The sequence below is a fragment of the Ictidomys tridecemlineatus genome, chromosome 6 (assembly GCF_052094955.1).
Source record: "Ictidomys tridecemlineatus isolate mIctTri1 chromosome 6, mIctTri1.hap1, whole genome shotgun sequence".
Taxonomy (NCBI): domain Eukaryota; kingdom Metazoa; phylum Chordata; class Mammalia; order Rodentia; family Sciuridae; genus Ictidomys; species Ictidomys tridecemlineatus.
Genome location: NC_135482.1, coordinates 174,018,397 through 174,031,039, shown reverse-complemented (window position 1 = coordinate 174,031,039; position 12,643 = coordinate 174,018,397). Strand labels below are relative to the sequence as shown.

The 12,643-nt window shown below is 38.8% G+C and overlaps 1 protein-coding gene across 4 annotated transcripts in view; it reads left to right on the top strand.

Annotated features, from left to right (window-relative positions):
• Window positions 1–12,643, top strand: part of B3glct (beta 3-glucosyltransferase) — a 104,966-nt gene that overhangs the window by 50,239 nt on the left and 42,084 nt on the right. For all 4 annotated transcript variants that reach the window (XM_078016153.1, XM_078016152.1, XM_078016150.1 and 1 more), the window contains one exon: window positions 6,944–7,080. In XM_078016153.1, the coding sequence (XP_077872279.1) occupies window positions 6,944–7,080 (137 nt within the window). The remainder of the gene's footprint in view (window positions 1–6,943; window positions 7,081–12,643) is intronic.

Here is a 12,643-nt window from a genome sequence, read left to right as displayed (position 1 = left end):
CAAAAAATTACACACAGAAGAGTTCATAAACAGTTTCCCATAGAAATAAACTTAAATTTGGTTATTTTTATTTTTTATCATTCAGAAAATATATGTATTATTTTATATAGAAGTATTTTTGAGTACCAGCAGTGTGTTAGGCACCCTGGACAGCAGGAGCTAGGATAACACAGACAAGGATCCTGACAACATGGATGGTATAGAACAGGAGCCTTTAGTGAATCAATTACAGTTAAAAGAGATCTAAAATAAGGAGAAGCTTGAGAGGCCCTTAGAAGCATATAACAAGGTGTTGAGCCTAATCTAGGAGGGTCAGGGCAGCAAAGGATGCTTACTCTCAGCTAAGTCCTGTAGGATGAGCAGGAATTAGCAGAAGAGGATATCCAGGCAGAAGGAACTTATTTGAGAAGGACTGAAGTGAGAAGGAATGGTTCTTGCATTAGAGGGATTCAGTGAAGTTCACAACCACTTTCATATTTTTAGGTCTTATTTCGTGTGTACATTTGATACAGCAACAGGATCTTGTTTCCCTCTGAATCCCTAGCTTTGAGCAGAGGGTTGAACATTTAGGAGGGGTCAATGACCCTTGGTGAATGGCTGAAAACCCTAAAATATCATCTTTCCTTCCAGATTGTGGTCAAAGGCTCAGAGTGCTTAGAAGGCTGCCCTGGACATACGTCAAGAGTCAATCAAGGGACTGGGGATATAGCTCAGTTGGTAGAGTGCTTGCCTTGCATGCACAAGGGACTGGGGATATAGCTCAGTTGGTAGAGCGCTTGCCTTGCATGCACTAGGCCCTGGGTTCAATCCCCAGCACCACATTCAGTTCTCTTAGAAAAGCCTTGGTTACAACCTGGTTGCTTTATGGGATCCTTTAGACTTGGGATAAGCAGAGTTGGACCCTTTCTGGTACCGCTAGTTACCTACGCCACCTGGAAGCCCACTCCAGAAAAGTATGTGGTTTAATGACTTTCTGGGGAATGAAAGGCCAGTTATGGCTTCCTGCTTGGTTTGTTGATATAAATGTAAAGAAGGGCAGCCGTGGTCATTAGATTAAGTTCTCAAATATAGGGGTAGTCTGTTACTGTAATATTAACCACTGATTTTGATAATCTTTAAATGCTGGAAGGATCTACATGGTTTCTCTTTTTTGCTTTTGATTCTCAGAAGGTATAGATATAATTGGATGAGAAGGTTGTTAGGTGAAAAAACAAAGTCTTCAAAGAAGAGAAAAGTTATGAACCCAACTCCTCCAGTCTTTTGAAATGAAGCTAACCAGCATCTGTGTACTTGGTTGCCATGTTTTATATAAATCCTTCATTAAGCTTTTATGCTTTTTTTTTTTTTTTTTTTTTTTTACTTGAGAAAAACTCCCAAATCTTTCTTAGGATGTAGGAGTTTCAGTCTCCTCCTAGTGTTCGGTTCACCTGAAGATTATTTTTCCATTATCCATGGCTCTAATTCTGTACAGGAGATGGTGACTCACTGTGCTTTTTAATGAAAATTGTGATGATAAATGTAAAAGTTCAAAACAAGTTCATGAAAAGCAAGTACAGAACAGAGGTGAAATGAGATGTTTTTCCCTCTTTTCTGAACTCTGCCTCTGGGGAGAAAAATGTCTATGATGCTTTATTTCTTTTGAAACTAACATTGAGGAATAAAGATTACATAATTTGAAGTGAGCTCAAACCCATATGATTTTTTTAACCCCTTTATTCTTTTTTCCTAAGATTTAAAAATCTTAGGAAAAAAAGCACAAAGCAAGCCTGACTTTGATATTGATACAAATAAGCCACATTCAAACAATAACTATATAATGTGTTAGAAATCAGGTCTTTTGTTTGCTTCTGATATTTTTCTTTAATATCATTCAGCCATTCTTACAAATGCAAATTTATATTGTTTATATAGTATTTTAAATATAAAAATAAATCTTTATTAAATGATCTCTGCTAAATGGCCTTCCTAGGTGGTTTCTGTAATTTTCCGTATCTCATTTGTTATCTTTTTTTTTTTCTCATAGTATGCTTTTCATGGGTGTGTGTTTGATGAAGTGTGTTGACTTCTTGTATTTATTTTTAATAGAGGTGAAATATCCTACAGTGTGTATCACTACTGTGAAGCCATTAAAGTCATGAAAAAAATAGGGGGTTTGGCTCTTTCCATAGATTCTATATTAGTTACTTCCTTAAAGTTGTGTATAGCCTGCACAAAAATATTGAAAAACATTCTTACATAGTTTATAATAGCTAGACACTGCAGTTAGGAGATAAAATATTATGACAACATGTTTTACATAAAATTATGTTTGGAATGAGAGGTTTTAGTAGTAAAAGATTGGTAAGAAGGTTGCCAAAATATACCAAGGTGTTTATTTTCTTTATAGGCTATAGAGGCATGGTATGATAAATTGGTGATTTTCTTTTTTTTAAAAAAAATTGTTCTAATTAGTTATACATGACAGTAGAATGCACTTTGATACATCATATACAGATGAAGTATAATTTCTCATTCTTCTGGTTGTACATGTTGTAGAATCCCACCGGTCAAATAGTTCTATATGTACATAGGATAATAATGTCTGATTCAATCTACTATCTTTCCTATTCTTATAACCCCCCTCCCTTCACTCACTTCTACCTAATCTAAAGTAACTCTGTTCTTCTCTAGCACCCCACCTTCTTATTGTGAATTAACATCCATATATCAAAGAAAATATTTGGCCTTTGATTTTTTGGGATTGGCTTATTTTGCTTAGCATCATATTCTCCAGCTCCATCCGTTTACCAGCAAATACCATAATTTCATTCTTCTTTAAGGCTGAGTAATATTCTATCATGTGTGTGTGTGTGTGTGTGTGTGGTGTGTGTGTATATATATATAGAAAATACATATATATTATATGTAGCATATAATACATATATATTATATGTATTTTATATATATATATATCTATATATATATCACATTTTTTAACTCCATTCATCTGTTGAAGGACACCTAGTTCCATAGTTTAGCTATTGTGAATTGAGCTGCTATGAGCATTAATGTAGCTGCAAAACTATAGTATGCTGATTTTAAGTCCTTTGGGTATAAACCGAGGCATGGGATAGCTGGGTCAAATGGTGGTTCTATTCCAAGTTATCGGAGGGATCTCCATACTGCTTTCCATAGTGGTTGTACCAATTGGCAGTCCCACCAGCAATGTATGAGTGTGCCTTTCCCCCCACATTCTCGCCAACATTTATTGTTGCTTGTATTCTTGATAATTGCCATTCTGACTAGAGTGAGATGGAATCTTAGTTTAGTTTTGATTTGCATTTCTGTAATTGCTAAAGATTTTGAACATGTATTTGTTGATCGATTGGATTTCTTCTGTGAAGTGTCTCTTCAGTTTCTTAGCCCATTTATTGATTGGGTTATTTGTTGTTATTTTGGTGTTAAGTTTTCTTTAGCTCTTTATATAACCTGGAGATTAGTGCTGTATCGGAGGTGCATATGGTAAAGATTTTCTTCCATTCTTAGGCTCTCTCTTCATGTTATTGTTTCCTTTGCTGAGAAGAAGCTTTTTAGTTTGAATCCATCCCATTTGTTGATTCTTGATTTTATTTCTTGCAATATAGGAGTCTTGTTAAGGAAGTCAGATCCTAAACTGACATGGTGAAGATCTGGGCCTATGTTTTCTTCAATTAGGCGCAGGGTCTCTGCTCTAGTGCCTAAGTCTTTGATCCACTTTGAATTGATTTTTGTGCAGGGTGAGAGATAGGGGTTTAATTTCATTTTGTTACATGTAACTTTCCAATTTTCCCAGCATTGGAAAGAGTTTGATAGTTTTGATAAAGAGCTAAGTTATTGACTTTTTAAAAAGCTATTGAAATCCATCTGAAGCTGAGGTTATTTGCCTTGATCATTACTGGGCATGCTTCTCACCTCGTAATGACTTAAACTAGGGCTCTGGGAGTTATTTGGGATACAACCACAAGCACAGTAAGACTCTTAAAAGTTGTTGAAGGGTACATAAGCACTATATCCCTCCCACTTTTATATTTGTATAAGGGATAGAATAAGGTGGCATTAGTTGAATCAGAAAGAAAATAACATCAAAATTTTTAGAGCTTAGGGTAACTTGATTTGTTATGTTTTAGTTTCTTCAATCTGTCCCCAGGGCTTTCTCCATTTAACAAAATGTTAAATTTCTTTCATTTAACAAAAAGCAACTAAGTGCCCATTACATATTAGAGAAACTAGAGGGATAGCAGTGAACAAAATAGATGACATCCATGCCCGCAAGGAGATGATGCTGTGTTTCAGAGAAGGATGTGATCAAAATGCAAACAAATATATAATATATCAGATGGCAACAAGTGTTATGGAGAAACACTTGTGTTCTCAGGGTGTTCAGAGTACCTCCCTGATCAGGGCTCACGGGAGCAGAGAGAGAAAGAAGTGAGGGAGTGAACCCGGTGTTCCTCACTCCTGTATCAGACCTGCCACCTCATACCTCTGCTTATCTAAAGAAACTTCAGACTCAATACGTTCAAAACTGAGCTTTTCATGCCCTCCAGTGCCCCTTCTATGCTCAGTCCTCCTATTCTCAGAAATGGCATCACTGTCCATCGAGTTGCTCATAAAACAAACAAACAAACAAACAAAAAACAAAACAAAACAAAAAAAAACTAGGACTTGTGATAGTTTCCTCTTTTTTATCTTCAGCTCCACGTTTGTCTGTCCAGCTGGATCTACTTTCAGAATATCTCAGTCAACCATCTTCTCTCTAGTACTAGTACTGTGGTCCAAGCCACCACCATCTCTTGCCTTGACCACTAATAGAGCCTCCAAATTGTTCTCCTCATTTCTGTTCTCCCCATCCTAATAATCTAGCTCCTCTATGATTCAGATCTTACCACTTACCTGCTCAGAAACTTCCAGTGTTTCTCATTTCATGAAAGATATTTTCACTGGGTATCATTTCCTAGATGGGCAGTCATTCTTTAGTCTTTGGTCACTCTAAGGATGTTGTACCATCGTTTTAACCTCCCATTATTTCACCTGAGAAATCAACTGTTTATCTTTTTTTTTTATTCTGTTGAAATAGATGTTGTACACATTTGCCTCCTTCCTTGAACACTCTTCACTAGCTGCTTTTTAAATTTCTCTATCTTTGGATTTCGATAGTTTTACCATTATGTGCTTGTGTGTGGTTTGCTTTTGTTCATTCTGATTTGAATTTATAGAGATTCTTGAATCTATGGCTTGATGACTTTTGTTAGTTTTAGAAAGTTCTAAGCCCGTATTCAACTATTGCTTCATTTTCTTTCCCTCTCTTTTCATATCCTTAGTTTCCAATTTCATGAATTTTTCTGTCTTTTCAATGTACCTCATATGGCCTTAAGTGCTTTTCTGTATTTTCCTCCTTTTGGTGCCTCAGTCTGGATATTTCTTTACTGACTTACCTTCCAGATCACAAATCTTCTCTTCCATTGTGTTTAATATCCTTTTGAATTCCTAATTTCAGTCCTTGAATCATTCAGTGTTAGTATTTCCATTTGACTCCTGTTTATAGATTCTAGTTCTTTGATACGGTTCTCCATCCTTTCGTCTATTTTCTTAAACATATTAATAATGTTTAAAGTTTTGCTTGATAGCTACAAAATTGAATTTCCCTGTGCATCTGTATTTTTCACTTAATCTCTTTGTTTTTGATTTGGCCTTATTTCTTGTCTTGCCTTTTAATTTTTGACTGAATGCTACATATTAATGTGAAAAATTAAGGGGGCTGTGGATGATAGAAACTTTCTTTGGGAGAATACAATATTCTTCTGTGTCACAGGCCTGGTTTGGGTAAGTCTGTTTACAGATCACCCTTACTCTTAGCATCCTTTCATCCTGGTAGGGTCTTCCCAGAACCATAGACCACTGAAGGCTTTGCTCAGCTTTTTAGCCTTTCCACTTCTGCTTCCTGTTTGGTTCTGGGCCAATCTTGGGTTCCCAGAGATGGGTTTTTCAATTGTGAAATTTTAGCCTTCACATCCTGTCTGCCTTTGTTGTTTTCCAAGGACTTCAGTCATTTGTGTTATATGTTTCTCCAGCATTCATACCTGTTTTTAATAGTGACATAGATCTAATCCAGGCTATTCTGTTGTGGCCAAAAGTGGAAGTCTTTTATTGCCCTTAGAATAAATCTTATGTTCCTTTCCTCTGATTCAGAAAACCAATCTGGTCTGTCTTCTGCCTGTCTCTTTCATACCATGTCCCCCAAATCCAGCATCTGCTAGCCAACCTAGATGTATTTTGTCATCAAGTTTTTTCTTACCTCAGGGACTTTTGCGTTAACTTCCTCAGATTTCTGCAGAGTGGGCTCCTTGGTATTATTTCATTTCCATTTATTTGTTACATGAGGTATTTCCCTTTTGATCCAGGACAGCCCCCAGTCAATTGCTGTATTTATTTGTTAATTCCTATCTCCCTGCTATAGTGTAAGCTATATTGCTGCCTGCTGGAGATTCTCAATAAATATTAATTGAATGAATGAATGAATGCATAAAATAGACACTGGATTCTCAAAAGAATCTTTCAGATCTTTCTTTGAAATCCTAGTGAAGCATAGGAGCTACTATGCTCTTTGCTTTCATAATATTTTTATATGGAATATTCTATAAAATACCACTTTTATAAACTTATGGTATAATGATGACTCACATTTTGTTCATCCAGATGATCTGATCTTGAACTACATATATATATATATATACATAGATATAGATATATTCATTGTCATAGTGGTTTAATTATATTTTTGTTCCAATTCTGCCAAAGTACATAATCTGTGTTAACTCTATCTCCCATGATATTTAATTAATTAAAACTAATGGTACGACTTTGCTTTGGGTTTTACATGAAATGGCCTTTCTATAAAATGACATTTTATATTTCTATTTAACAGGAATGGTTTTTAGGAAAAGCATTACATGATGAAGAATCTTCAGTAATTCACCATTATGCCTTTTCTGAAAATCCTACGGTTTTTAAATATCCAGACTTTGCTGCCGGCTGGGCCCTTAGTATTCCACTTGTAAACAAGTAAGAATTGATTATTCGACTTTTTTTTTTTTTTTTGTGGTGTATGTACCAACTTTTACTTTGCTGAGTTCTGTTCCTGCTGGATCTCAGGATCTCAAATGAGTTTTTCAGCCAGAGGCAGTGGGTGGTAAAATGAAAAAAAAGGGACATGGAGCGAGAGCCCTGAGGGCTGTTGCTTCAAGTCTGTCACTTATGAGTCCCCTCAGACAAATCACTCCATTTCTCTGTACTTCCTCTTACTCACCTGCAAAGTAAAGCAGGCAATAAATTGTGAGACCAAGGAGAGCACGTAAGGGCCCTGAGAACTGTGTACAAGGAAGCAACACTACTCTTTTGAAGGGACTTGGTTTGCTTCTCAGTATTACATTGATTGCAAGTAAGAAAGCGAATCAGTAGCATGCTGAGGTGGGGGGCGGATGGCTTCTTATGTGCGTGGTTATGCATGTTAAACACGGGCCCGGCAGGAGGGAGGGCCAGCAGAAGGTGCTGTCGGTGGTCATACCCAGGTGTGTGTGTGCACAGCTGCAGCGGTGCTTGATTACATATGGAAAGTGAAGATGATTAAGTTGCAATTCAGGAGAAGTGTGATTGTCGAAAGGCTCTTGTCAATCTGAATACTTCATGCTCCTTAAAGATTGAAAAGTTGACAAAACACTTGTAACCTTTATATCTTCAGAGATGAAAGGGTTTTCGCTTCTCATTCAGTGTCCTGCTTCTAGGGCTTGGGGTTTGAAAAGAGACTGTGTTGCCCCTAGCTGGCCAAAACTTGTTCACTATTCTCTTCACTTTCGAAAGTTCTGTAGAGTATAATATCCTTCTTCCCCGTGTAGAATCCACACCACCACCACTAGAGCAAGACTTCCTCTGTTGGGCGAGGGGTCTAGTTCAGGAGTAGAGTTCTTGCCTAGCATGCATGAGGCCCTGATTATATCCCCAGCACCACAAAAAAAACAAACAAAAAAACCAGTGGCAGCGAGACCTATTTTTTTTCTATTTCAATTTATTTTTAACTCATATATAAATACATAAAGTTGTATGTATTAATGGGATACCATGTGCTGTATGATATACATTATACAGTGTGTAAAATTTAAATCATTATACAAGTTATACATGTATCTGACTTCAAACATTTATCACATGTTTATGGTGAAAACATTCACACTCCTTTCTTGTAGCTTTTGATTGACAGCACATAATTACCTGATTATAGTGAAATCACACCAGAACTTCTTTCTCCCATCTAACTGTAACTCAGCACCCATTGATCTACCTTTTTCTCTCCCTTCCTCTCACTTCTCTTCCCAGTCTCTAGTAACCACTATTCTACTCTCATATTCTATAAGATCAAATTTTTAGGTTCCAAATATGAGTGAAATCATACAGTACATGTCTTTCTGTGCCTGGCTTATTTTATTTAACATAGTGATCTCTAGTTTTATCTATGTTGTGGCAATTGACAGGATTTCATTCTTTTTTTATGACTGACTGGTATACATATATACCACATTTTTTTTTTGTCCGTTTATCACTTGATGGACACTTAGGTTGTTTTCATTTCTTGGCTATTGTGAAAATAGTGAGCTGTTTCAGCCTTTCCCCATTCAGCATTATGCTAGCTATTAGTTTATTATACATGACCTTTATGATGTTCATCTGAAAACTAGATGATCATTTTCAACCTTCATTCTATTAATGTGTTATATCATGGTTATTGATTCATGTATGTCAAACCTTCCTTGAATTCCTGGGAGGAATCCCACTTGATCATGGTGAATAATTGTTTCAATATGCTGTCAAATTTGTATTGCCAATATTTTGTTGACGATTTTTGCATTAATACCCATCAAGGATATTGGCTTATAGCTTTCTATTTTGTTGTGTCCTTGTCTGGTTTTGGTATCAGAGTGATGCTGACATTGTATAATAAATTTGGGGAAATTCCTCTCTCTTTAGTTTCTTAGAACAACTTAAGAAAAATTGGTGTTAGTTCTTTTTATATTGGGTAGAACTCAGCAGTGAAGCCATCTGATCCTAGGCTTTTGTTTGATGGGAGACTTTATTCCAGTTCTATCTTGTTGTTCATTATTGGTCTGTATAGTGTTTTTTTTTTCTTCGTGGTTCAGTCTTGGTATGGTGTGTGTGTCCAGGAATCTATTTCTTCCTCGCTATCCCCGCTGGGTTTTCTAACCTTCCTTGCTCCTGGGGAACAGCTATGTGATGTATCAGGAAGTTGTGTTACATACAATTCCTTTTGGGAACTGAGTTATGTGGGAAGGAGGCAAAGCACAGAGGAGGATGTGGCTTGAGGGATCTTAGCAGGGGACGAGGCTGGCAGCTAAAGCAGTGAGCTGCTGATATAGCAGCTCCCTGGTGAAGCTCCTTGGCTGCTTATTTCTGTGCAAATCTGGGTTTCGTTCTTGGAGTCTCGGCCTAGAGTTTCTTTACTCAGACATTCCAGCAATTCTTTGAGCCTGAATAAATGCAGCCTGTGCTTCAACTATCCAGAGTGGATTCTTTTGTCTCCAACAAAGACCCCTGACTCTGTACCTGTCCTTAGGCTGCTGGGCAAGAATGCCCTTCTCCCAGCTGGGGCCAAGCTTGCATAAGAGAGTCTGCCTGGTTTCCCTGCTCTTGTCTTGGGAGTGTCAGAAAGGAAGGGAAAAGAAGATAAGAAGAGACAGTTTCATTCCCTCTCACCCTCCACTGTTTCACCTGGCTCTGCTCCCTGTGGGGGAGAGGGGAAATTGTCTTCCTTCACCTGCTCAAGGTCATATTTATTCTTACATTAAATCACTTTTGGTTTGTTGCAAATTATAGGCCAGGAGCTGCCAGCAACCTTGTGTTTGGAGCCCAGTTTAGTGACCTTCTTTTTGGTCTGAACTCTTAAAAAAAAAAAACAAAAAACGAGCTCTAAGCTGCACGTCGTAATCCAAAGCACTGTGCCTTGTTGCTCCAGATTCCGTCCAGCCCCCAGTCTAGAAGGCTTCCCTCATCCTTCCTTGCTCTCTTGACTTTGCTCCCTAGTGTGGAAGGTTCAGGATTGATTTCTCCATGGGAAGAGGCCGGTGTGGCTGTGATTTCTTTGACTTGGGGTTATAAGCTCTTCATAAGCTTGTTTGTCTCCTGTTCCCCATAGTTCAACCATGTCCCTTTAGAAAGGCACAAGGCACAGCTCCCTCTGCCTGGTGAAGCGCTATGACACACCACTCCTTCTCTCTCCAGGGCTATGGAGCAACCTGGTGGACCTAGGAGCCCAAGTACAGTGGGCATGGGATGTAGCTATTTCTCTGAGGCCAGTAGATCTTCTTTCCCCATCCCTATCCTCTGACCTGCTTGGCCTCTCATCCTGAGGGCAAATCCTGGTTGTCTAGAGAGTTCTGCCCATCAGTTCCCCCATTTTCCTTGGCAGACTTTCATAGAGGCCTCTTGATGCTGAATTCAGTTTTGAGTTAGGTGTAGAAGTAACTGTTTTTGCTTCCCTTTTGAGTATTTTTTTTTAAACCAGGTGGATGGAATTAATCTCTTTGAACACCTCTTTGATTCCTAGTATCCTCTTCTAGGACTGGCTCAGCCAACTCTTATTGCCTGACTGGCTGGCGTGAGAGTACGACTTTTTCTACAGATCCTCGTGGGTCTCCCTCTGCCCATACTCCTCATCAGGCTTGAAGACACCAAAGCCCTGGCTGGTTCCGTTGGCTCTGGCGGATGCCAGCTTCCTAACTACTTCCCGTTTCCCATGCAAGTAGCTGCCCAGGGCTTTGCCAACTAGGGCTGTAGGTTGTACACTAACCCAGGTGCGAGTCCTGTTTGTGGGAGGACTTTTTGTTATGGATTTCCTGGCATTCTGCAGGGAAGTCCCACAGGAGACCACAGTCATGACTCCCTTCTCTCATGTTCTCAAGGTTGTTGAACACATGGGTTGACAAGGGACAGAGCCACGTACACAGCTTCCACAGGAGGCTCAGGTCTCTTTGTGATCATGCTTACCAATATTATCCACTGAGATATGAGACAGAACTGAGGGCCTCATCACCGCAGCAGGGTGGGTAGGTGTCTTAGTCCTTTTGGGTTGTCTGAACAAAGAACCATGAACTGGTGGATTATAAATTACAGGTTTATTTCCCAGAGTCCTGGAGGCCAGGAAGTCTAAGATCAAGGCACCTGAAGATTCGGTGTCTAGTGAGGCCCCCTTTCTGGTTCACTGATAACACATCACGGTTGTCCTCACATGGTAGAAGGGTCACACAAGCTCCCTCAGGCTTCTATTATTAGAATTCTATTCCCATTCATGAGATCTCTCTCCCTATGAGCTAATCACCTCCCCATGCCCCCAAATCCAATCTCCTAATAACATCATCTTGAGGGTTAGATTTCAGCCTACGGATTTTAGGGGAATGTAGACATCTAGATCCTAGGAATAGCGAACTATGGCTAAGGAATTTAGGGCCAAGAGACTAATCTTTTGCACAAAGTTCTTTCCCCATAACTTAACATCATACAGGAATGAGGTACCAGATAACCTGAATCGGTCTCATCTGCTCTTCACAACACTGAACAGTGATCAATAAACTATAGCATGCTTTTAGTGGATTAATTCCCATGATCTTCTCCCTGTTTTGCCTCCCTTTCCCCTGCCAGCAAAAACAAACCAAAACTTTAGGTTCTACTATAGTAAAAGATTCAAATTCCAGTTTTTTAAGACCATGTTTATTCTTTTCCCCTGATGCAGACAAGTAATCAAACCAAATGATATAACACCTCTGGCATAGCAACTCTCTCGTGACCAAGGTATATTGTTAAGTGATTTTCTAACAGGAGATTCTTATTCTATAAGAAATTGGTATTGCACTTAGAACTAAAGGGGAACAGAAGATCTCCTTTAGTCCCATCAACTGCAAAAATTTCCTAGTTGTTTTTTTCTCAGTTCTGAACTAAAGCACTGACCTATTTCCTCCTGTTATTAGGAACTATGTGAGTTGGCACGCTTTGGGGTGCAAATAACAGTAAACAACTCAAAGTGGATTAAGGAAATGTTACTGCTGTAACTGGAGGTGAGGTCTCTGGTTGGTTGACACGAGTTCAGCAGCATGATTGAGGATCCAAGTTCTCTCTGTCTCTTGCCTATAGGTCACAGTGTCTGTTTATCCTAAATCTGTTTCCTTTTGTGGTTTCAAGACAGTAAGGACTTCATGTTTCCTTTTTCTCTCCACCAGCAGAGGACCTCTCCCCCAGGGGAAGCTAAGCCCTTATCCTGAGTCTGGTTGGGCTCTTTTAAGGCACACACCAACCTTGGACTGACTGTTAATAATTACCAGGGATTGCAGTGCTTTGATTGGTTCAGAATTCTCAGGTTCTGATCTTGAAGCTTATTTAATTCTTTGGCTTAATAATTAATCAAAATCAAAATTTGTTTAGGAAGAAGGAAGGGGAAACTGCAGTGCATAAGAAGGAGCAATGCCCATCACAGGGACACTGATTCCTTTGTCTGATGTTATGCCCACTTCATAGATAAGGCAACAATTTAGAGATACTAAGTGCTTCTTTTGCCTAAGTCACCGTG